Source organism: Chiloscyllium plagiosum, unplaced genomic scaffold, assembly GCF_037043375.1.
Source record: "Chiloscyllium plagiosum isolate Xiang-an unplaced genomic scaffold, Cpla_swu_hap1 HiC_scaffold_23, whole genome shotgun sequence".
Taxonomy (NCBI): Eukaryota; Metazoa; Chordata; class Chondrichthyes; order Orectolobiformes; family Hemiscylliidae; genus Chiloscyllium; species Chiloscyllium plagiosum.
Genome location: NW_028270161.1, coordinates 44,233,347 through 44,260,033, shown reverse-complemented (window position 1 = coordinate 44,260,033; position 26,687 = coordinate 44,233,347). Strand labels below are relative to the sequence as shown.

Sequence of the window (26,687 nt, the reverse complement as noted above, 5' to 3'; positions counted from 1 at the left end):
GTGGCAAATACAAATATAATATAATAAACTGAAAATACAAGCAAATCACTATTCCACTTGAAAGGAGTCTCTGAGCATTGGATAGTCAAAAAGGAGAAGATTAAAAGCATCTCTTGTGCTTACATGGAAATATACTTATGAAGTGAAAGTGTTGAAGGCAATGGAGGACTGAATCAGGGTATCACAAAGCATACACTCCCTTTTGAGAGGGACGGGCATGGGTAAAATGTTTATGGTGGCACCATGCTCGATATGGCAAAAATGGCATAAGAATATAATGTTTGCACTACTTTGCATTTGAATTTGAGGAAAAAATTAGTTTGAGTCTTTATTGAATAATTTATTTTAAAAAAAAAAGCTAAATAAAGAAGATGATGATTGTACAAAACATAAGAACCTTCTATCAATCCATTACGGGCCATTTTATCAACTCAAATAAGCCAGTTCTGCAGTGGTGTACTGTATCATCACAAGGACATCTGCGACAAGTGCAAAAAAACACTTATCATTGACTACAATGGACAGAACAAAAATTGAACACGAAGAACTAATACATTTTTAAAAATCAAGCCGCAAGTCTTCTACACGTATACAATCTGTAGTATCCAATGGAGATTTGCCACTATTTTTTGAATAGGTCTAATAAAAGCTCAGACATTAATTTTCAAATACCAAAGAATGACAGTGAAACTTATAGTACAAAAGTAAGCTCATAATTGAAGTGAACTAACGTTGACAAAGTAAATCAAACAACAGGCTTTCTCCTTTACAAAGCTAAGCAAAAAATGATTGCTTTATTTGCAGGACATTCACAAGCTTACCTCCTACTGTTTCTCTTTCCTCCTCCTCAATGCTACTTTTGATGCACTCATACTCTTCATCAATATTTTGAGTTCCACGAATCTGACTTAAGACTCTGCGAGCTTTCTGAGTTTTTCCTTTTTGCACCAACCACCGTGGACTTTCTGGAAGGAAAAGGAATCCCACGAACTGGACAACAGCAGGAACAGCTGAAAGACCAAGCATGTATCTGGAACAGCAATTACAATATGAAGGGTAAACTCGTTTGCTAATACATAATTGTTTTGAATGTTATGGCAGTTCCAAACAAAATTAAGCTGTAAAAGTTTACTTCAAAGTATGGCAAAATGCAAATTAAGCAGGTAATGCAAAGCACTGATATAGCAATTTCTATGCCTCTTTCGTAGCAAGTTCAAATAGTATTTCAGTGTCATGAAAACGAGGGAAGAACCAATTCTGAATAACGAGATGATTAAAGATGCTAAAACATTTGTGAGCAGTTTAGATAAACTAGTATTAGCATCAAACAAAAAGCACTGACCAACAGAACAGCTCGAGGGAAAGAGAATGAAAAGTGGGCAAGAAAGAAGAAATACAGTAGAGAGTGAAGAGGAAGACAAAGTATAGGAAAAAAAAGACAAAAGCTGAGGAATGGTAAAATCTGAAGTGAACTTAGGGGAAAATTGAGAACAAAAGAACGTCCTGGCAAAGGAAACAGCTTGTTATTTAGTGGAGGGATTTTTGGTACAGAGGTCAAACCGGTTTAAACAGGATGGAAAAATTAAGCAGTATGGCAGCATCTGTAAACTTAACTTTCTTTTAAAAAAACCAATTGCAACCAAAACATTAACTCCATTTCATTCTCCAAGAAATTTTCCAGCAAATTTGTATTTTTTATTTCAGAATTTTGGCAGCCACAATATATTCTTTTCAGGAGCAAATTACAAGTTAAATACCACTGTCAGACCAAGTTACTCTGGTCTAGTAAAGTTAATTTGGAGTAATTTTTGAATGATCCCATTATTTAGCACATAGTGGTAACTGTCCACTAGGGTTAAATTCAGCAGTCACGACGGTATTGTCCACCAGGGTTAAATCTGGCAGTCACGACGTGTGTGGCAGGTGCCCCAGTGTCCATGGATAATATCACGAAGGGCAGCATGTAAAAAATATTTTGGCAAAACACAGACTATATTAATTCAGAGGATGAGAGGTAATTGAAATTGATATGACAATTGCACTGAGAAAAGTAATGCTTGATACAAATGACGGCAATAGTTATTGGAGTAGGAATCAATTGTAGCAAATCTTACAGGAATCGAGAAAACACAGAGCGGATGCAATTTCTGACAGTGACAGCACTGTGGACAAGCTTATTGCAAGGGATATAAAGTACAAGAATAAAAAAGGTCTTGCTTCAATCGTACCAGGAGAAAGTGAGGTCTGCAGATGCTGGAGATCAAAGTTGAAACTTTATTGCTGGAACAGCACAGCAGGTCAGGCAGCATCCAGGGAACAGGAGATTCGACGTTTCGGGCACAGGCCCTTCTTCAGGAATCATACCAGGAATTTATTTCAATCGTACCAGGCTTTGATGAGATTAAAATCGGGAATAGTGTGCGGTTTTGGATCTCCATATTTAAGACCGACTCCCATTGGAAGCAGTAAAGTGATGATTCATTATATTGAATGAGAGGTTGGTTCCCCAACTGGTGAAAACTGTAACATGGGGCCACAGCTTCTGAATCAGGAGGTAAATCATTTAATAATGAGATGCAGTGAAATTTTCTCGAAGTACTCTGAATTTTTGAAAATTTCAAAAATAACAAATTATGGATCTCCCATTGTTGCCTATATATCATTAAATATATTCACATTGCTTTGGTCTCAGGGAATGAAGAGCTATGAAGAGCGAATACGGAAATGGAATTTAATTTTAAGTTCATCATGATCATATTGAATGGAGAAGCAGGATTAATGGGCCATATGATCTACTCCGATTTCACATATTTTATACAACATAAGGAGTTTTTTTAAAATTACTCAAAATACTCAGCAGACCTTGTCGTATTTGTGAAGAAAAGGCAGAGATAACGTTTGATTGGAAATGGCAAAAGTTAGAGATGTATCACATTTTAAGCAAGTGTCAAAGTTAAAGGCAAGCAATGGGTGCAATTTTGGAGGACATGAAAAAGTATAAAAGAGGTCCAAGAAGGAACGGACATAACCAGGACAGCAGAAGAGGGCATTGAGAATAGAAGGCAATAGCATAAGACTGGGTAATTTAGTTTTTGAAAATTCTTACTCATCTCCAAGATAGGAAAGTATCCAAACATACTAATTAGAATGGGTAGGTCCATGAACTAAACCAATAAATTATAAGAACATTATCCCATTTCAGGAGATATCAGGATCATTGTTTTACAAGTTCAAGTAGGTCTTCAGTTTTCATTTCAGGAGAACCATGGAACAAAGGTGAGAAAAGATTGAAGTTATGGGTTTTAGTTTTCCATGATGGATTGGAAAAAAACAAATGCAAAAGCATTTTTGTTTGTTTTTAACATCTTCCCTGACTGAATTTATTTCCCAGGAGAAAGTGAGGTCTGCAGATGCTGGAGATCAAAGTTGAAACTTTATTGCTGGAACAGCACAGCAGGTCAGGCAGCATCCAGGGAACAGGAGATTCGACGTTTCGGGCACAGGCCCTTCTTCAGGAATGAGCAGAGAGTGTTCAGCAGGAGAAGATAAAAGGTAGGGAGGAGGGACTTGGAGGAGGGGAGTTGGAAATGTGATAGGTGGAAAGAGGTCAAGGTGAGGGTGATAGGTCGGAGTAGGATGGAGGCGGAGAGGTCAAGAAGAAGACTGCAGGTCAGGAAGGCGGTGCCGGGCTGGAAGGATCCGGCTGAGACAAGGTGGGGGGAGGGGGGATGAAGAAACTGGTGAAGTCCAAGTTCATCCCCTGCGGTTGGAGGGTTCCCAGTCGGAAGATAAGACGCTCCTCCTCCGACCGTCGGGTTGTTGTGGTTTGGCGGTGGATGAGTCCAATGACCTGCATATCCTCGGTGGAGTGGGAGGGGGAGTTGAAATGCTGTGCCACAGGTTGGTTGGGTTGGTTCGTCCGGGTGGCCCAGAGGTGCTCTCTGAATCGCTCCGCAAGTAGGCGGCATGTCTCCCCAATATAGAGGAGGCCACACCGGCTGCAGCGGATGCAGTAGATGATGTGGGTGGAGGTGCAGGTGAATCTGTGGCGGATATGGAAGTTTCCCTTGGGGCCTTGGAGAGAAGTGAGGGGGGAGGTGTGGGCGCAAGTGTTGCACCTCCTGCGGTTGCAAGGGAAGGTGCCGGGAGTGGTGGTTGGGTCGGTGGGGGGTGTGGATCTGACAAGGGAGTCGCGGAGGGAGTGGTCTCTACGGAAAGCTGATAGGGGAGGGGAGGGAAATATATCCTTGGTGCTGGGGTCTGTTTGGAGGTGGCGGAAGTGACGGCGGATGATGCGCTGTACATGGAGATTGGTGGGGTGGTAGGTGAGGACCAGTGGGGTTCTGTCCTGGTGGCGGTTGGAGGGGCGGGGCTCAAGGGCGGAGGAGCGGGAAGTGGAGGAGATGCGGTGGAGGGCACCGTCGACCATGTCGGGGGGGAAATTGCGGTCCTTGAAGAAGGAGGCCATCTGTGTTGTACGTATTTTGAACTGGTCCTCCTGGGAGCAGATGCGGCGGAGACGAAGGAATTGGGAGAATGGGATGGCGAATGGGATGGGAAGGGTACCACCCAGTACCCTTCCACCGACACCCTCCTTCGACTGACCGAACTGGTCCTCACCCTGAACAACTTTTCTTTCCAATCCTCCCACTTTCTCCAAACAAAAGGAGTAGCCATGGGCACCCGCATGGGCCCCAGCTATGCCTGCCTCTTCGTAGGGTATGTGGAACAATCCATCTTCCGCAACTACACTGGCCCCACCCCCCATCTTTTTCTTCGCTACATTGATGACTGTATCGGCGCTACCTCGTGCTCCCACGAGGAGGTTGAACAGTTCATCCACTACACCAACACCTTCCACCCCGACCTCAAATTCACCTGGACAGTCTCGGACTCCTCCCTCCCCTTCCTAGACCTTTCTGTTTCTATCTCAGGCGACCGAATCAACACGGACATCTACTACAAACCTACCGACTCCCACAGCTACCTGGACTACACCTCCTCCCATCCTGCCCCCTGTAAAAACGCCATCCCATTCTCCCAATTCCTTCGTCTCCGCCGCATCTGCTCCCAGGAGGACCAGTTCAAAATACGTACAACACAGATGGCCTCCTTCTTCAAGGACCGCAATTTCCCCCCCGACGTGGTCGACGGTGCCCTCCACCGCATCTCCTCCACTTCCCGCTCCTCCGCCCTTGAGCCCCGCCCCTCCAACCGCCACCAGGACAGAACCCCACTGGTCCTCACCTACCACCCCACCAATCTCCATGTACAGCGCATCATCCGCCGTCACTTCCGCCACCTCCAAACAGACCCCAGCACCAAGGATATATTTCCCTCCCCTCCCCTATCAGCTTTCCGTAGAGACCACTCCCTCCGCGACTCCCTTGTCAGATCCACACCCCCCACCGACCCAACCACCACTCCCGGCACCTTCCCTTGCAACCGCAGGAGGTGCAACACTTGCGCCCACACCTCCCCCCTCACTTCTCTCCAAGGCCCCAAGGGAAACTTCCATATCCGCCACAGATTCACCTACACCTCCACCCACATCATCTACTGCATCCGCTGCAGCCGGTGTGGCCTCCTCTATATTGGGGAGACAGGCCGCCTACTTGCGGAGCGATTCAGAGAGCACCTCTGGGCCACCCGGACGAACCAACCCAACCAACCTGTGGCACAGCATTTCAACTCCCCCTCCCACTCCACAGAGGATATGCAGGTCATTGGACTCATCCACCGCCAAACCACAACAACCCGACGGTCGGAGGAGGAGCGTCTTATCTTCCGACTGGGAACCCTCCAACCGCAGGGGATGAACTTGGACTTCACCAGTTTCTTCATCCCCCCTCCCCCCACCTTGTCTCAGCCGGATCCTTCCAGCCCGGCACCGCCTTCCTGACCTGCAGTCTTCTTCTTGACCTCTCCGCCTCCACCCTACTCCGACCTATCACCCTCACCTTGACCTCTTTCCACCTATCACATTTCCAACTCCCCTCCTCCAAGTCCCTCCTCCCTACCTTTTATCTTCTCCTGCTGAACACTCTCTGCTCATTCCTGAAGAAGGGCATGTGCCCGAAACGTCGAATCTCCTGTTCCCTGGATGCTGCCTGACCTGCTGTGCTGTTCCAGCAATAAAGTTTCAACCTGAATTTATTTCCCACCTCTCAACACAGTAATTAAAAAAAATAGTGGAATGCCTGGCATCCCACTACCTCACCAAAGTGATTTTATGTATATGTTAAAGACAAGACTGCTAAATGAGCAATGTCAGTCTATAAAACGCAGTTAAGCCCCAACTTGACCTCTTCCAGCACACCCTATCATTTAAGCAGAAGTCAGATAGTATTTTGCATATACATTGCAACCTCCAATTTTATACCATACATGGTGTGTAACAAATACAATCTCACGTTCCGGAGCAAAAGATTTGGAAATTACTTTACCAAACCTATCTTGTCTGTAACCAACTCACTGTCCTTTGGCTGTCACAATGACTCGCCACTTCATTCTCAGTCCAACACCACCACCTGTGGCTTCCAAACCAATGTCAAAAGACCCTCAATATCCAATGTGGTATCGAGACAAAATGCACATTTGTATTATCGTTTAATTAAACTGTAACCAGCTGAAGGACCCTCTCTACACCATTAACAGTATTCCTAAAATGATGGATTTGAAAACTACACTATTTTGGAAAAACTGCTCAAGTTTGTACATATTTGTAGGATTTGGCCATTGAATGACAATGTTATAAAATTGTGATCTTCACTTCAATAAGCCATTTTATTTGAACCCAGGGTCAAACCTACTTTTCTCTACAAGCAGTAGATGTGGGCTAAAATGTTCTACTTTCACATTTAACATTGTTTCCTTATTAACTTTATTTTCTTTAAATTTTTCTCTGCTCATCCATCTTCACATTGTCACATGGAAGGAGAACAATAAACATGGCGTGTTCTTCTTGCTTAATTTGGGATATTGGGCACAGATCTAGTGCCAAGGACCAGAACATTGCAGAAGTGTTTCCAGCTGCAGCACCAAGAAGCTTGAGTTTTGAAACTGGATTGACTAGAACTGGAGCATCTAAGAGGCTGAGTGCAGGGAGGTGATCACCCCACATGTTGAGACTCCACTGGCAGCGAAGGAAGACATGACCATCAGCTAGAAGAAGATGCTAAACATGTAATGCAGGAATTCTGTGGCTATTCCCTACAAAACAGGTACAGGGAGACAGTTCAGGGGAATGGCCTCTCAGATGAAAGTAACAACAGCCAAACGTTTTGCACCATGGCTGGATCTGCTGCACAGATCCAGCTATGGAGAGAATGAACAAGTATGGCAAGGCTATAGTAATAGGGGATTCATATGGGGAAATGGAGATTTCTATGGCTGCAAGGAGACTCCAGGATGTGCCAAGGATGTTACGTTCAAAAAAGATCTCAGGAGCAGCTACAGGACATCCTCAAGGGGAGGATGAACAGCTAGTGGTCATGGTACCAATGACACGGGGTAACAAGGGATGAGATTGCAAAAGCAGAACATAGGCAGTTAGGAAGCAAGTTAAAAGTAGGACATTAAAGCTAGTGATCTCAGAATTCCTACCAGTGCCACATGCCAAGTCAGAGAAGAAACAGTAGGCTAATACATGGCTGGAGAAATGGTGGGAATGGGAGAGTTTTAGATTCCTGGAATATGGGACCAGTACTGGGGGAAGTGGGGCCAGTACAAGCTGGACAGGTAGCACCTGTGCAAAACTGGAACTGATGTCCTGGGAGAATCTTTGCTAAAGTGGTGGAGAGAATTTAAACTAAAATAGCAGGGGTTAGGAAGCTCCACAAGGAGAAAGAAAAGGAAGAGGTACAAAAAAATGCAAGAAAAGTGATAGATGGAGAATTCAAAGGCACAAATCAAACAGGGCCTCAGTTCAAAATAACTTGAATGGGTCGAAATGTTAAAAAGACAGACCCCAAAACTTGTGTCTTAAATGTACAGAGATTCACATTAAAGTGAATGAATTAATGATGCAAATAGATTTAAACGCATACTACATAATCATTATTGTAGGGTGACCATGATGGGATGGAAATGTGTTGCTGGAAAAGCGCAGGTCAGGCAGCATCTAGGGAACAGGAGAATCGACGTTTCGGGCATTAGCCCTTCTTCAGGATGGGATCTAAGTATCGAAGGTATTCAATTTTTGGAAGGACACACAAAAAGGAAATGGAAATGGAGGAGCAATACTGGTTAAAGAAAACAAATACATAATAGTGAGGAAGAATTTTAGCTATAGGGATTCTGTATGAATGGAGCTCAGAAACACCAAGCAGCAGAGAACAACAGTGGGGTTGTATATATTGTGGCGGTAATGTGAGGAAGACATTGAACAGGGAAATAGAGATGCAAATCATAAAAGGTACAGTTGTAATCATAGGTGACATTGCATATAGATTGGACAAATCATACCAGTAAAAATACCTTCGGAAGAGGAATTCCTGATTGTGTACACAATGGTTTTCTGGGTCAATGCGTTGAGGTCGTCCTAGATTGAATATTGCATAATGAGAAAGGAACAGTTAGCAATCTGACTGTGCAACGCCTTTAGGGAAGACTGGTGATAATGTGAAATAATTCTTCCTTAAAAGAGTGTGACATAGCTGACTCATGTCCTGAATCTAAATATACAAAACTACAATGGTAAGAGGTGTCAGCTGGCAGTGTTAAATTGGGGAACATCAAAGGATGACAGGGGATAAGCAATGGAAAACACTTAAAATGCACAAGAAAATCTGCAGCAGTTGTTCACTGTCTGGTACAAAAATAAAACCAGAAAACTGCCCCAAACATGGCTAACAAAGGAAATGAGAATAGTATCAGATCTAAGGATGGGGCATACAAATTAGCAACATAGAAAATAATCCAGCAGACTTTAGGATTGAGTGCAGTTTAGATTTCAGGACAAAAGAATGGCTGGGGTGGGGGGGTGGGTTGGAGGTGTATAGAGTATGAGAAAACCATTGCTTTGAAAACTCATTGTAAAAGATTAAGAACATGAAGAGATAAAAGATTAGTGAGGACAAATGTAGGTCCCTTATACTCAGAAACACGGCAAGTTACAACAAGAAACAAACAGATAGCACACTTACAAAATATGTACTTAGGTTCTGTCTTCACAAAGGAGGACATGAATAACGTCCCAAAAATGAGGGATCACAGGGCCCTGAGTGAGAGGAAAGAACTGAAGGAAATCAGTATTTGGTTAAGGAAATAGTGTTGCGGAAATTGATGGGATTAAAGGCTGGGGATAAGGTAGGTGGAAAGGTGATAGGTGGGTGCAGGTGTGACGTAATTGTGATACGTCGATGGGGAGGATAAAGCGGATAGGTGGGAAAGATGATGGCTCGGTAGGTCAGATCATGAAGGTGGTGCTGAGTTGCAGGGTTGGATTTGGGATGAAGTAGAGGGAGAGGAGATTTGGAAACTGGTGAAGTCAATGTTGATGCCATATGGTTGGAAAGTCCCGAGGCAAAAGGCGAGGCATTCTTTTTCCAGATGATGGTTGGCTTTGATTTGGTGGTGGAGGTGGCCCAGGACTTGCATGTCTTTGAGGGAGTCAGAGGGGGAGTTGAAGTAGTTGGCCAGAGGACTATTCCTGCGACATTCCCTGAACCCACTCCGCAAGTCGACATTCTGTCTCCCTAACGTAGAGGGGACCACAGAGAGCAATGGACGCAGTAGATGAGGTGGGTGGATTGAAATGATCCTTTAGGGCCTTGGATGGAGGTGAAGAGGGAGGATGTGGGTGCAGGTTTTACATCTCATGCTGTGGCAAGGGAAGGTACCGGGTGTGGAGAGTGGGTTGTTGAGGTGGGTGAATTTACCGAGGAAGTCACGGAGGGAGTGGTCTCTGCCAAATGCTGATAGGGGTGTGGAGGGGAAAATATCTGTAGTGGTGAGGTCTGACTGTTGGTGGTGGAAATGGTGGAGAACAATGTTCTGTATCCAGAGATTCATGGGCTGAAATCTATCCTTCTTGCAGTTAGAGGGGTGGGGTTTGAGGCCAGAGAAGTGGAAAGTAGAAGAAATGCACTGGTGGGCATTATTGATCACATGGGAGAAATTGCAGTCCTTGAAATAGAACAACATCTGGGATATCATGGAGTGGAATTGTTCCTCCTGGGAGCAGATATGGTGGAGGCGAAGGAATTGGGACTAAGGGATTGCATTTTTACAGGAGAGGGAATGGGAGGTGGTGTAGTCAAGGTAGCTGTGGGAGTCAGTGGTTTTGAAATAGATGTCTGTGTCGAACCCGTCACCGGAGGCATCCCAGATCCAACCCTCCAAATGGCACTGTCCTCTCGACCTGTCCAACTTCCTTCCCACCTGCCACTCCATCCTCCCCATCTATCTATTACAATTACCTCCTACCTGCATCTGCCTATCGCCTTCCCACCTACCTTCGCCTCAACCCCATATTTACCTTTCAGTCCCCTTCCCTCACCACATTCCTGATGCCCATTCTCCTGCTCCTCAGATGCTGCCTGACCTGCTGTGGTTTTCCAGTGCCACATTTTTCGACTCTTCTCTCCGGCATCTGCAGTCCTCACTTCTAAAAATTTACAGAGTCAGCCTGGATTTATGAAAGGTAAATCATGCTTGAAAACCTTCTGGAATTTTTTGTGGATCTAGAAGAATTAAAACTAGAAGAAACGATCAGGGGGTGACAGTAGATATGGTTTACTTGGACTTTCATTCGCTTTCGATAAATTCCCATTTAAGAGATTAGCACATAAAAATAAAGCACATGGGATTGCAGTAGTACATTGACAGAGATACAGAACTGGTTAGCAAACAAAATAAAGTAGGAATAAATGAATCTTTTCCAAATTAGCAAGTGGCATACTGCAGGAATCAGTGCTTGAGTGCCAGATATGCACAATATAACATTAATGATTTAGCGGAGAACTAAACGTAATAGCTCCAAATTTGCAGGCAAAAGCTGGGTGGGAGGTGAATTGCGAGGGGGGTGCACAGATGCTTCAGTGTGACTTGGACAAATTGAATGAGTCGGCAAACTCATGACAGATGAAATATCATGTGGATAAATGCAAGGCCATTGATTTTAGCAGGAAGGCAGATTATCTGAATGGCAATAGATAAGGCAAGGGAGAAGTGCAATGAGATCTGGGCACCTTGTACACCAGTCACTTAAAATAAGTGCACTTGCGCAGGTGCAGCAGGTAACAGTGAAGGTGGATGATGTGTTGACATTCATAATGAGAGGATTTGAGTATAGCAACAGCGAAGTCTTGCTGCAATTTTACAGGGCCTTGGTGAGACAGCTGGAGTATTGTGTGCAGTTTTGGTTTTCTTATCTTAAGGGCATTCTGGCTATGGGAGGGTGTGCAAAGATTTACCAGAATGATTCCTGGAAGACTGGTAATGAAGAAACACAAATGGTTAAGAATCTATTCACTGGAATTTAGAAGAATGAGGGGAATCTTGTAGAAACCTATAAAATTCTAACAAATTAAGTTTGCCATGTTTAGACAAGGTAAAAGCAAGAAGGATGTTCCAACGACCAGGAGTCCAGAAACAGGGATTATAGCCTAAGGATTTGGGATAAGCTATTTAGGACTGAGATAAAGAGAAATTTCTTCACCTACAGTGGTGAGCTTGTGCAATCCTCTGCCACAGAAAGCAGTGGAGGTCAAATCTGAATATTTCAAGAAGGAGTTAGTTCTTAGGGCTAAAGGGGTCAAAGGGTATGGGTAGTAAGACAAAATTGGGTACCGAGTTGGAAGATCAGCCATATTCATTTTGAATGGTGAAAACAAGCTAGGAGGGTTAAATAGGCTATTCTTGCTCCTATTTTCTGTTTCTACATCTGAAGCAGGTAGTCTAATGGATGATTCATGCTGCCATCGTCCTGCATTTACTTTGTGCTGGTACCTAAACAACTTAATATGCCAACTGAGGATTTGTCCATCAAGATTAATATCAAAAATAGCTTTTAAAAACAAACATCTAGTAAAAACAAACATCAAACAGAAGTATAGAAAGAAGCAAGCTAGAAAAGGCTGGAAATTCTCATCAGCTCAGGCAACACCTGTGAAGAGAAACAGTTTGTATTTCGGGTCAATGACCCTTCAGAATCCTCTCTCTCCATGGATAGTGCCTGAGCTAATTCCTAAAATCAAAAAGATATAGATGATTAAGTATGAACCATTCAAAAAATGCAAATTAAATATTTACGTATACAATATTGGGATCGGGTTAATTAAACACATACTTCATTGCAGTAGGAGATCTTTTGAAAAGTATAAGTCAGATATTCTAAGTGGATAGAAAGCAACAGCCCTGAAAAGGAATTCTGCTGCATGCAGAGGTATTGTGGATGACAGGAAATTTATAGACAGATAATAAATGCTAGATCCCTACCAATGTCAACAATCAATGTAAATGCTGAGGCAACATGGTTCACTCCATGACGTGAAGATGCAGCTAAGAGCTAAACAAGTTCAGAATCTAAAACCCTACCCAATACTGAGAACTAATGTACTGAAACTGGGCACCACTCTTGTTACTGCTTGAACAACATGGCAAATTTATTTCAGTTTAGCCAGGGTAAGGGCATTGACAAAGGGCAGTGAGGAATACTGCCAGCTGTATCTCATTCACAAAAGAGAAAAAAAAAGTCATTTTAACACAATCAGGTAATGTTCAAGGGAAAAAGGACAGCAATTGTTAATAAGTGAATAGTTTTCCTTCTTTATGATTTTACTGAAGTACATTCCTATTTGTATTCTTCTTTACATCTGGAAGCAATTTTCACAAAATAGAATGATCTTAGTTGAATGCTAACAGTTGTTGGCTATTTTCCACATTGATGGAAATGTGTTGCTGGAAAAGCGCAGCAGGTCAGGCAGCATCTAGGGAACAGGAGAATCGACGTTTTGGGCATTAGCCCTTCTTCAGGAATGAGGAAAGTTGGTCCAGCAGGCTAAGATAAAAGATAGGGAGGAGGGACTTGGGGGAGGGGCGTTGGAAATGTGATAGGTGGAAAGAGGTCAAGGTGAGGGTGATAGGTCAGACTGGGGTGGGGGCGGAGAGGTCGGGAAGAAGATTGCAGGTTAGGAAGGCGGTGCTGAATTTGATGGATTTGACTGAGACAGGCTGGGGGGAGGGGAAATGAGGAAACTGGTGAAATCAGAGTTCATCCCTTGTGGTTGGAGGGTTCCTAGCCGGAAGATGAGGCGTTCTTCCTCCAACCGTCGTTTCGCTGTGGTCTGACGATGGAGGAGTCCAAAGACCTGCATATCCTGGTGGAGTGGGAGGGGGATTGAAAAGTTGAGCTACAGGGTGGTTGGGTTGGTTGGTCCGGGTGTCCCAGAGGTGTTCCCTGAAACGCTCCGCAAGTAGGCGGCCCATCTCCCCAATATAGAGGAGGCCACATCGGGTGCAAAGGATGCAATAGATGATATGTGTGGAGGTACAGGTGAATCTGTGGCGGATATGGAAGTTTCCTTTGGGGCCTTGGAGGGAGGTGAGGGGGGAGGTGTGGGCGCAAGTCTTGCACCTCCTGCGGTTGCAGGGGAAGGTGCCGGGAGTGGAGGTTGGGTTGGTGGGGGGTGTGGATCTGACGAGGGAGTCACGGAGGGAGTGGTCTTTACGGAATGCTGATAGGGGAGGGGAGGGAAATATATCCTTGGTGGTGGGGTCTGTTTTGAGGTGGCGGAAATGGCGGCGGATGATGCGCTGTACATGGAGGTTAGTGGGGTGGTAGGTGAGGACCAGTGGGGTTCTGTCCTGGTGGTGGTTGGAGGGGCGGGGTTCAAGGACGGAGGATCGGGAAGTGGAAGAGATGCGGTGGAGGGCATTGTCGACCACGTCGGGGGGGAAATTGCGGTCCTTGAAGAAGGAGGCCATCTGGGATGTGCGTTTTTGGAACTGGTCCTCCTGGGAGCAGATGCGGCGGAGTCGAAGGAATTGGGGGAATGGGATGGCGTTTTTACAGGGGGCAGGATGGGAGGAGGTGTAGTCCAGGTAGCTGTGGGAGTCGGCCACATTGGTCCTATAACGGCTACAATTAAGAAGGATCATAAATGTGATGTGTGAAGCTCGTCTTTATGTTATGGATAACGTTATAACAAATACAAAAATAAAGGCAAAAGTCACAGAGTATGGGCTGGGTTATCTCCCATAAGGGACAAATGCTAAGGGTGAAGTAAAAATCATTACTGTTTAAAATCAAGACTTCAACTAGTCTGAAGGTAGGGAAAAGCACTGCATCAGCAATATCGAGAATGACAGTCATGAGGATAATTTCATTTCTTCTTTGGTGAATGTATGCTATCAGCTGCTCTGCTGCATAACTACATTGGTAACATATATATTAAGCTTTTTAAATCTGCCACATTGAAAAAAATTGATGGCAACCAATGAAGAAATTAGTGGGAGGCCAAGATGTGGCTGAGCATATTGGTACTGAAGGAACATTTGAATTTGGGAGCAACATATCGGAGGCTGAGGAGAAAATTTCAAGTGCAAGACTTGAAAAAGCTGAAGATGTCAATGATGATGAGGAGACTAAAATAAGGAGGTTGTAAACATAGATTATGAATTTAAAAGTATGGAAATCCATTTGGTCAAGTTCCTGGTGTCAGGAAATTAAGCACCTGTCCACCTCTGTACTTACACCATAATTAGCACCAAAGATCTTGCCAGGGAGTCAAAATAAATCAACAAGGTAGTTGTTCTGGACAAATAAACCAAGAACAGGAATCTGAACATGTCAAGCTTAAGATCCAAAGACAGCATTAGGAACTCTTATCTGCATACATGATAAAAGAAAGTAACAAATGCAAAAATTTTAGGCAATGAATTTTTTCTTTAATATTAATTCATCGGATCTGATCATCATTGGCATGGCCTTCTTTTGTTGCTACGCATAAATGCCCTCAAGAAGTGGAGGTAAGCTACTTCTTAAACATTGCAGTACATGTGGTATGGGTATAGACACAGTACTGCTGGGATGAAAGTCAGTGGCTAGGGTCAAAATTATCAATGGTTATGCAACGTTAGTTTCAGGTTGAACTTGAAGTGGTGGGGGGAGGCAGTGCAACTGCATTGTGCAACTGCAGAACTTTAAAGCATTCCTGAATAACAATATGAAAATAGATGCATAAATTACAATATTATTGAGCTTATGGTGGCATACAAGAGCAGAGTCAAAAAAGTGTGGCACTGGAAAAGCACAGCAGGTCAGGCAACATCCGACGAGCAGCAGGTCGACGTTTCAGGCATAATCCCTTCATTAGGAATGTGAGGGGAGTGCTGGGACAGAGATAAATAGGAGGGTGGGGTGAGGCAAGTAACTGGGAAAGTGATAAGTGGATGCAGGCAGGGTGTTAGTTGTGATAGGTCAGGGGAAGGGTGGAGCGGGTAGGTGGGAAGGAAGATGGACAGGTGGGACAGGTCAAGACAGCAGTGTCGAGTTGAAGGGTTGGATCTGGGATGAGTTGAGCAACGGAGATTTGCAAACTAGTGAAGTCAATATTGATGCCATGTGGTTGAAGGGCCCTAAGGAGAAAGATGATGCATTCTTCCTCCAGTTGTCGTATGGCTTGGATTTGTCAGTGGAAGTGGCTCAGGACTTGCATGCTCTTGTAGTGGGAGGGGAGTCGAAGAGTGGGAGTACAAACGCAGAGTAAAACAAAAGGTGACATCGTGAAACATGAGAGGCTTGTGATTCTTCATCTGTTGACTGGACAAAGGAAAACGGAGAGGTTGAATAAAAGTCAACTAGTTACCGAAAGGTCAATACTTTGAAGCGTTAACGGAAAAAACCAAATTTTGTACGCTGAACGCATGAATACAATAAGACAGCGTAATAACTTCTTAACTGTGATTGATGATGCAACAGTTTGTACTTTGGTTGACAATCTTGACTTGTTTGAGAAATTTGCACGTTTTTTTACAAATCCTGAGATACGAGCCTCAACCAGGATTTTGTTTTTAAGTGGAGAAAGTGAGGACTGCAGATGCTGGAGATCAGAGCTGAAAATGTGTTGCTGGAAAAGCACAGCAGGTCAGGCAGCATCCAAGGAACAGGAGAATCGACGTTTTGGGCATGAGCCTGAAGAAGGGCTCATGCCCGAAATGTTGATTCTCCTGTTCCTTGGATGCTGCCTGACCTGCTGTGCTTTTCCAGCAACACATTTTCAGCTTTTGCTTTTAAGTGTCAGCCTTGTAAATTTGGGGCCTGCACTTAATATCCATGCAAATCATGGTTATAAGTCTCTTCCACAATCTACAATTATCATTAAAAATGTAACTTTAACATCCAATATCTAATTATAAAATCACCTAACTCTAGGCTCATAACATTGAAACCTCTCTTTATCTGAACTCGATATTGTAGTTCTACGATTTTAAAATCCAGTTGTAGTGAGATCTAAAACGATTAAAACCTTAAGCAAATGATATTTTCAATATTTTGTAAATCAAACTTGTTCAGAGATGTTATTACACATGTTTGGGTCAAGTGGGACTTTAAGGCAAGTTTGCTGCGTTCAGAGGCAAGGACATGTTACAAAAAGAACAGGGAGAGCATTTCTTTGTACTGGTTTCTCTCCAGGTTCATTCACAAAGTGAAAGTTTTTATGTTCTCTCAGCAAAACAAGAAAATGTGGCCCTCATGTCAAAGCACTAAGCTTTTGATCCTATGAAATCAAACTCACTACTAACCATGGATCATAAAACTTCCCTACCCATCTGTTATAATTATGCTAGATGCAAGATGTCTTGGATCCTCTTTAAATTTAAAATAAAGGAATCACCTGACTTGTCAAAATTACCACTGCCAGGGAAAGTAAAGCAAAACAAGCCAGAATATGGACAAATCAGAAATAACATTTCTATGACTGAAGAGCAGCAAATCATGCAAATGAAAGGATTGATAAACTTATGGCAAAAAACCATGGCAGCTAGTGTACAAAAGTGAGCATTAAGTCTTGCACTCTTTCTAAATTACACGATTATAAAATTAACAAATCACAGTCATTCAAATAGCCTACTTAGTGGGATAACATTTATCTGAGACAGGGATTGGAATACAATGCAAACCCTAGTAAAACAATGGGACGTAATTTTAAAAAGAAATTCCAAAAACATCGTGGGCGGCACGGTGGCACAGCGGTTAGCACTGCTGCCTCACAGCGCCGGAGACCCGGGTTCAATTCCCGCCTCAGGCGACTGACTGTGTGGAGTTTGCACATTCTCCCCGTGTCTGCGTGGGTTTCCTCCGGGTGCTCCAGTTTCCTCCCACAGTCCAAAGATGTGCAGGTCAGGTGAATTGGCCATGCTAAATTGCCCGCAGTGTTAGGTAAGGGGTAAATGTAGGGGTATGGGTGGGTTTCGCTTCGGCGGGTCGGTGAGGACTTGTTGGGCCGAAGGGCCTGTTTCCACACTGTAATGTAATGTAATCTAAATCTGTGAAATGATTATTTTATTCAGATCAGAGGAATGTGATCCACTCATATTAACCTGGCAGGGCTGATAAAAGACACCATAAAAGAATCATTTGATAAAGAAAAAATTCAGGCAAAAACAAAGGTTTAAAGAGTTCGAGAAAACACATCAGGTAAAAACTTCAATTTTTAAAGCTGCCAGTTACAAAGAATGTTGACAAAATTATATTTTAGAAGATATCTGCAAATGTATCCAAATGTTTAAAAACAAGTCACTTAGTTAATGATTGATTTGATGACAGATTAAAATTAGTCTAGTTTTGTATTAATTTGCTGTACATACTAAACTTAAGCCAGTCTCAGGTTCCCTACCTGCTCTCAGCCCAAGTATTTTTCATAGCATAGGAAAGACCTTGAAGGTAAAACAAAACAAAAGGTTTGTACAGTAGCTGTATGAAATACACTACACAAACATTTTTGATTTAACTGGTTTTGTGTCACCAAGAAATCAATTTTTTTTTCTGTGTTTTTGTTCATAAATGATTTCACAGCAGACAGCTGCAGGGAGCCACATTGTTTATCCTATACAAAAACAATTCTGATGTCATTATAATCTTCTAGTTCCTAGAAACTAGGAAATCCACCATTCTCCAAAAGCATACATTCATTCAAAACTCTGCCTCCTATATCAAGTATGGGCTGACATTTACAGATGTCACCCAGGTTTTAATCTATATTTGCTCCCAGTCCTCCATGCTCTTTGACTGTGCCAGTCTGCATCTCAACCTCCTCCAGCCTAACCTCAAGGATCTAATAGCACCTTGCCGATGTCAGTGGACTAATGTTCCAGAGGGGAGCTCAAATTCATTCTGACAGCTGGAGAATATCAATTCAATTAATTAATTAAGTTTGGCAGTAAAATCTTGCATCAGTACAAAAGCTTGTATTTAATCTACCTAATTGTATTAATTATCAAATTGGCTCACACCCAATGAGATAGCGTCTTTCCACAAGTTGGTCTATATGACTCCAATCAATAACAATGGTAGTTACATTTTAAAATAGCACTCCCCAAAATTTTCTTGATTAGGAATCAGTGATAAATGCTAGCTTCTCAGTAACACCCAAATCCTGTGAAACAACATAACAACATAAAAATCCCTCAAAAGTCAATTTTTTCTGACAGCTTTACCTTCTCACTCCACACAATTTTTTATTCCATGACTCTTGTATCTTGAACTCTTTAGTTCTTTAAGCTTTGTAATCCCTTCGCTAAACCCCTATTTGACTCTTTCCTTTTTGGCCAAGATTTTTGTTATCCCTCTTGATAGTTCTTTTGGCTTGGTTGAAAATGGATGATTATGGCAGCATTAATTTAATATTACACAATTAATATTATACGTATTGTCACTAATGCAGGAAACATTCTAAAAGGTTATTTAGCTATGGTATAATCAAAATGGAAATTGAAATTGTGCAAAGACAAATCAAAAGGATTTTACAGATGAATGAGAACTTTAAACTGAAAATATTCCAGAACCAAAGCCCACAGCAATCAAAACTGAATGGTGTTTCGGACTTAGTCCAGAATGGGCTACGATTTGCATTTTCGGTATTGTCTAGATCTTAAGAAGTGTGGAAGATGGTCAGGAATGCAATTAATGACTGAATTGCAATGATTGAGAAACAAACGAGTGGCTCAGCAGCAGATGAGCGATTCTCAGAAAGTCGAAGCAGGTAGTCCTTGGTATAGGGAAGTTCGCGGGTCAATTTAGGGTTGGAATAATATCTGAAGCTATGTATGATCTAGTTAAACCCAAAAACAGTGGATCAATTTGGGTGGGCACCGTTTTTGAGAAGGGCACTGCTTGTCAAGAAAAAAATTAAAATAAACAGGAGTCGAAGGGCCCAGATGTCCTTGGAGAAGGAGCACGCGGTGTCCACCTACACCCTGGAGTTGTTCAGGGAGAGGTGGGCGCCGCAGGGAGTGGAGTGCATTATTTCTCCCTCCAACTCTATTTTGATTTAGTCCCTACCCTCCCCTTCACTGTTTTGATCACATAGCACTGCCCTTTGATGTGAAGGGCAGTGCTTGTCACTGGCCACTCGGGTGTTTTCCTATCTTCCTGGTGGTGGAAATGGAATAAAGATTCGTGCACTTTGTGTCTTTCACTGTGTCTCACATGCATACACACACACCATGGGTGCTGGGGAAAAAATAAGCACTACCGTGGTTAGGCGGTAGTGTGGGGGGAATTTAAAAAAAAAAAACAGGAGTCGAGTGCCTTCCTGTCTCTCGACCAGGAGAAGGCGTTCGACAGGGTTGATCACGAGTACCTGCTCAGAAATCTGCGGGCATTCGGGTTCAGGACGCAGTTCATCGCCCGGATCCGACTTTTGTACGCCGCCGCAGAATGTCTGGTTAAAGTTAACGGGTCCCTGACGGCGCCCCTTCACTTCGGGAGAGGAGTGCGTCTAGGCTTCCCCCTGTCCGGCCAGCTGTATTCCCTGTGCGTGGAGCCTTTTCTGCGCCTCTTGTGGAGGAGGTTGTCGGTGCTGGTTCTGCCCGGCGCGGGCACGGGAGTGGTCCTCTCGGCCTACGTCGACGACGTGCTCCTCACTTTCACCGACCCAGCTGACCTGGGGAGGATGCGCGAGTGCCAGGCCGTGTATTCGGCAGCGTCTTCCGCCAGGATCAACTGGGTCAAATGTTCCGGACTACTGGTCGGTCCATGGCGGGTGGATTCTTTGCCGGAGGAGTTACGGGAGTTCAGCTGGAGTACCACCCATCTCCTCTACCTGGGGGTCTACCTCAGCCCGGCTGAGGAATCCTTGCCGGCCAACTGGCAGGAGCTGTAGGCCAAAGTCTCGGCTCGCCTAGGCCGCTGGACAGGACTGCTCCGAGTGCTATCTTACAGGAGTCGAGTGCTGGTCATGAACCAGCTGGTGGCCGCCATGCTGTGGTACCGGCTGGTCACTTTTGTCCCTCCTCCTGGCTTTGTCGCTGACATCCAGAGAACGTTGGTCGATTTCTTCTGAGACAAAAAGATGCACTGGGTCGCCCCGCAGGTTCTGAGTCTCCCTATTGAGGAGGGCGGTCAGTCGCTGGTGTGTCCCCGCACCCAGGTCGCGACGTTCCGTCTTCAGACCTTGCGGTGATACCTTTACGTCGAGCCTCCTCCGAGGTGGTGCGCCCTGGCGACATATGTTTTCCGCCAGGTGCGTAACCTCAACTACGACACGCAGCTCCTGTTCGTCGACCGTGACGGTTTGGAGGTCGCCCTCAAGACGCTGCCTGTCTTTTATCAGGACCTGATCACTGTCTGGAACATGGTCGAATCGCGTCGCGCCTACCCTCCGGCTGGAGTAGCGGCTGTCGTCAGGGAGCCGTTGCTCAGGAATCCGCACCTCCGTACTCGCGGGTTCGAGTGGCTGTCGGAGGGGAGGGCCGTGGCGGCGAGGGTGACTAGGGTCGGGGACGTGCTGGGTGCCGGGTTGGATGCTGCCGCAGGACATAGCGAGCAGAGCAGTGGTAGACGTCCAGTACGTGGCCACCGCCATCCGACGCCTTAAAACGGCGGTGCTCGGACCAGACGTAGTGCGTCAGTCGGAAGACGCTCAGGTGTGCGGTGGGATCCCATCCACACTCACCCCAGCTCGGACGGAATTTCACATTGGCCCAAAAGGTCCCGTACTTCCCGCGGGAGCCTGTGCCCCACAACCTGAGCCGCCTCCGGAATTTTCATTTTGTTCCCTTCCAGGGGGTAAAAAGGAGGGCTCTGTATAGACTACTGCTGCACACCGTCCACCTCTTCTCCCTCATCCACTGTCCGGATATGCCTTGGCGTACCCATTTGCCATCAGGCGGTGGGGATCCCCAGTGGATGGCTCTCTACACAGGAGTCCTCCCCCTTTCTCTCGGGGATCTGGGGTGGAGGGTGCTGCACGCAGCAATCCCCTGCAACCGCAGATTGCGGTGGTTCACGGACTCCCAGTCCAACTGCTTGTTCTGTGGCGCTGTGGAGTCCGTGGACCACGTGTACATTGGGTGTGGGCGTTTGCACTCCCTTTTTGATTTTCTTAAAAACCTCCTCCTCTGCTTTTGGTTGCACTTCAGTCCCATGCTCCTGATCTTCGGGCACCCGGTACGGAGGAGGGAGGGCAGGTCTGAAGACCTCCTCGTGGGTCTGCTCCTGGGCCTGGCCAAACTGGCCATCAACAGGTCCAGGCAGCGGGCTGTGGAGGGGGTCGTTAGGGCAGACTGCCTGCCCCACTTCCGCGGTCACGTTAGGGCCTGGGTGTCCTTAGAGAAGGAGCATGCGGTGTCCATCAACACCCTGGGAGTTGTTCAGGGAGAGGTGGGGCCCGCATGGAGTGGAGTGCATTATTTCCCCCTCCAACTCTATTTTGATTTAGTCCCTACCCTCCCCTTCACTGTTTTGATCACACAGCATTGCCCATAAACAGGAGTGTCAGGGGTTCACTGTAGGAGTCTGTTCTGAGCTAGCTGGATCAGTGTCATGCACTTTGCACTTGTAAAGAAAGGGTGACTTGATGGGATAGCAACCTTTGTGGAATTATTTCATATAGTATGCTCCTCTCCTGCATAAATGAAACTGTAGGAGAGGAAAACTCTATACCATCAGGAAGCATTTTCCTCTAAAATGGCACATTAGTTGCCACCATGGGTCCTTATTTTTCCATTTCCTTTTCCCTGCAACCCCAGGATAAAACATTTAACTTCAAACAAATTTGCAGCAAGTGTTCAAACAGACTTACTTATTCTGTAACTAGATGGTTCAGAAAACCAGCTATCAATAGGCTGCACCAGTATTGTAGAGACACTTCATATTTACTATTTCTTGGAGGATGTGGTTTTGAAGGATTGTGGGAAAATGTACTATTTCAAGGTTTCTTTTTTAAATACCTGAGTGATTTCTTTAAGAGAGATAATTGAAAGGTCACTGAACATTGGAGACTGCCTTTTCCACAAGAAAAACTAGGTTTTGTAGAAATTAGGAGCGGGGGTAATTGCTTGCTTTGCTGTTGACTCCTACTGGGCTGTTTGAACATAACTGGTTAAATGAGTTTATTATTTTTAATCTAGTGTTTAATTGGGGGAACAAATATTTTGTAAGGCAGGACTGCCCAGCTGATCTCTCCTTTTTCTGAATCCTCTTCTTGAGTTCAGGGCGAAACCTATCTGTTCTTCTGGGCCACTGAAGAAACATTTCCTAAGCAAGCTGTCTCTCCAGGAGACAGTATATTATTTGTGACTTAATTATACATCTAAAGCGAAAAACTTCAGAACATCCCTTGCTTTGTCTTTTTGTCTTCAAGAACAATCCATTGGTCAAAAGGTTTCTCTTAAGGAAGCCAATCTCTGAAGATAACTCTTAAAAAAGGAACTCTTCCTGATGAGATTGTGCACATTTTGGTGTCATTTAGAGCTCGGTATTACTGACTGCATTGTATTGAATATATTTTATGCTGAAAATAAACCATTTTGTTTGGTTAAAATACCTAATTTATATATCTTTTTATTTAAAACCTGACAATGATAAAGCATTTAACTCCCAAAATTTGGTAACTGACAAAACTTTACGTTACGACAGTTGAGAAGTGGGACTGAAGTGAGAATGCACTTCTACAACCCAATTCATACTATAAAACTGGTGCTTCAAGAAGGATACCTAATGCATTCAAATTAGAGTAATGATAATTAGAAAAGGAGGAGGAAAGGCATCAGGATTTTTTGTAATATATCAAAATGGCTTTTGCAACTGCCCAGAATTTTTCCGATAAGGTCTGATTTATGCTTAAATGATTTGCAAAGGGAAACCAAGTTTCGTCTCATTAAGTTGGAATTATCATTAGAATTTAAAGCAGGGGCTAAACAGGCAGAAGTAATTGAGGTTTTAGTGCAGCATTCAAAACTGAAAGGACAGCTCAGAAAAACAGACGCATAGTTGGATTGGGTCAAATTCAACTGCAGAGAAAACAGCTTGAGAAAAATCAAAGAAATGGAAATGAAATTGAAAAAAAACATTGAATTTCAAGGAAAAGGAAGGGAAATGGAATAAGCACATTGGAGGATGAAAGAGCATTTAAAAAGTTGGAACTAAAATTGTAGAGAAAAAAAAAAGAGGCAAGATGACAAGAAGAAGAAAGGCAATACCAACTTAAAAGCAAGAAATAAATGAACTGACTCTGGGGAATATTCTAACGGGGAAGGATCAGAAACTAATCCAACACCCACTAACAGCGGTTTAGATTTGTGCAAGTCCTCCCAAGATTTGATAGAGAGAGAGAGACAGATGCATTTCTTTCTTCTGAAAAGATTCCCAAGCAAATGAAGTGGTGATAAGAAAATTGTATACTGCTCAAAGTAGGTTGACAGACCATGAATTTATGCCTTGCGTTTTAAGTTGATTTCTACATGTTATGAGGTGGCAAAAATAAGGCTTATTCTCCATGTACAAGTTAGTCCTCAAGGCTTGCACAGAAATTTGGAACATCCAGAATAAGCCAGGACAGATATATATAGGGGTAAAGTAATTTTAACTGCTGGGTGCAGGCATTACAAGTGCACACAACACATGAAGCCTTAATGGAAATAGCAGAAAAATTAAAACATCCCTTCCTACATCATTAATAATTTACTTAGAAAACAGGTTGCAACAGCATGACAGGCAATGGAAACAGCCAAGTCCAAATCCAAACGTTTTATCCTCATTCCCCACAAACCAAAGATGAATAAAAGGAGACACCTGGAGCTTGATCAAATGCCTGAAATAGCAACCGGATGGAGTTATAGAATCATAGAGATACACAGCATGGAAATGGACCCTTTCTGTCCAACCCGTACATGCCGACCAGATATCCTAAAATTAACTGATCCTATTTGCCAGCATTTGGCCCATATCCCTCTAACCCCTTCCTATTCATGTACCCATCCAGATGCCTTTTAAAATGTTGCAATTGTACCAGCCTCCACCACTTCAACTGGCAGATCATTCCATACACTGACCACCCTCTGCACGAAAAAGTTGTCTCATAGGTTCCTTTTAAATCTTTTCTTCTCACCCTAAACCTATGCCCTCTAGTTTTGGACTCCCCCACCCTTGGGGAAAAAGACCTTTTGTATTCAACCTATCCACGTCCCTCATGATTTTATAAACCTCTATAAGCCCTCAGGCTCCAACGGTCCGTAGGAAATAGTCCCTGTCTATTGGGCCTCTCTTGAAAGCTCAAATCCTCCAACCCTGGCAACATCCTTGTAAATCTTTTCTGAACCCTTTCAAGTTTCACAATATCCTTCCTATAGCAGAGAAACCCGAATTGCACACAGTATTCCAATAGTATTCAATGCACTGTCTGGTGTTCTTCTGTAGATGAAGTGGACTTATTCCTACAGAATAATTTGACAGAAGCAAGCACAGACTTTCTGACTATTGGAGAAATTACTAATTAAAATCAAGAAACAACAGTACAGAAAAGGTTCTGGGATGTTTCCTTCCATTTGTTATGACCTAATCAATGGCTAATCAATGTCCATTGATAAAAATTCAATTCACAGGTGGATAATGCAAAGTGGACTGCCTTGAACATTTTAGTGGAACACTGCACTAATTGAGCAACAGCAGGAGTGTAAGAACTGTAATAGATTCGTAATGTTGGGCTTGTTTAAGTTGGAGTATCCTATGCACTCTGCTGTGAAGTGGTGGAAAGAACAGAAATGAAACCCACATCATTCTCAAGCAACAGGAACAGCTGTCAGTCTAAAGATGGCACTACAGGCTATAAAATAAGGTTGTGAGATGGAAAGACTGAGGCAGCAAAATTATTCTCAAGGTGGAACTGACAAGTAGAGGCCATCAAATAAGGCCATATTCATAAAACCATTTTCATTTCATGCTTCCCTCATCCAACAGCCAGCTGGTAAGTATGACAAGATGACAACAGAATTTTGAAATAATAAAATATATTGAGAGGGTGCAGCCAAAGCAGTACTAGTTAGTATAAAGGTAGGGAAGTCTGCAGATGTGCTGGTGCTCAAGTCACTGATCGCAAAACACGATGATGAGAGCGCGACACGTGGATTCATTCTCAGCCCCTCAACCAGCTGACATTATTGGTCCTAGCTACATATACATGAGAACCAGCAGCCATTCTCATGTTTGAAACAATTACTGTGTTGTTTTAAAATTGAACATAATGTAAAACTGGGGTCTGAGATGGTCAGGGAGGGATCTGCTGCCAGCGAAGCATCCAATCACTCAAAAGGAACTGGCACTTTGGGTCCTGAGGTAACAGATATTACGCAAATGGTTAAGCCTAGGTGTGTTAAGTCAATTCAAATGTTCATCATAACAGAGGTGTATGAGAGTGTTTTTTTTCACAATTAGAGATGTTACCTCTTGAGGAAAGATTTAGAATTGTCGAGCTTATGCTTTCAGTTGGAGTTTGTCTGCTTCCTGTATAGTTTGGAACAAGCAAATGCTTAGGTCTGCTGCAGAAGTGAAATTTGTCTCTTACCCCCAGCTGTGTGAATAAGTCTACCAGCTGCCTGTGCCCTTGTTACTTTAGATGAACTTCAACTTTTGTGTTGCTCAAGATTTGACCCATACCTTTCAATCAAGATCCTTGCAAAAATAAATCCTGCACTTCATGCTATAATAGAGTAACATAGAATAGTAGCCTAGGCTTGTTAGAACAACTGACTAATTAATATGCTGTAAAATTCTATAAAATGGCAGAAAATACAATTGTATTAATTTGTTGGGTTTCTCTCAATGTAATACTAGGTCAAACAATGCAGGCACATTAATTAGGGTGATCTCATTCATACCATCACAACGCACACACAAAGAATATTTGCAAATATTCTTCGGGATCAGGTGTGCCGATTGATCAAATATTTCAGACTATCAAAAGGTAACATAAGCAATGTAAAAGTACACACTAAGTAATAGACATGTAATACATATACACAGCACTGTTATACTTTATGCACAGCATAACCTTACTGGCAAACAGCCTTCTCACTCTCAACTGACTACTCAGGCATGGCAGTATTGGAGGAGAAATTGACTCAAAATAGAATCAATTGTTCATATTTCATGTGGCCATTCGATTGACCAAGTAAATTTACATTGGAGGTGAATAAATTTTAAGAACTATAATAATTGAATGGAGTAACACTGTAAACTTCAT

General features: G+C 43.6%; 1 protein-coding gene across 6 annotated transcripts in view; it reads right to left on the bottom strand.

Annotated features, from left to right (window-relative positions):
- The window catches only part of LOC122561657 (proton myo-inositol cotransporter-like), a 151,147-nt gene that overhangs the window by 85,250 nt on the left and 39,210 nt on the right, over positions 1–26,687 (bottom strand). For 5 of the 6 annotated variants that reach the window (XR_015761160.1, XM_043713609.2, XM_043713608.2 and 2 more), the window contains exon 3: positions 822–1,030. Coding sequence is in view for 5 of the 6 variants with exons in the window: in XM_043713609.2 (XP_043569544.2) it covers positions 822–1,030 (209 nt within the window). In the remaining variant the exon portion in view is untranslated. Of the gene's footprint in view, positions 1–821; positions 1,031–8,478; positions 8,543–26,687 lie in introns of all 6 variants that reach the window. The other variant, XM_087999609.1, reaches the window with a different exon arrangement.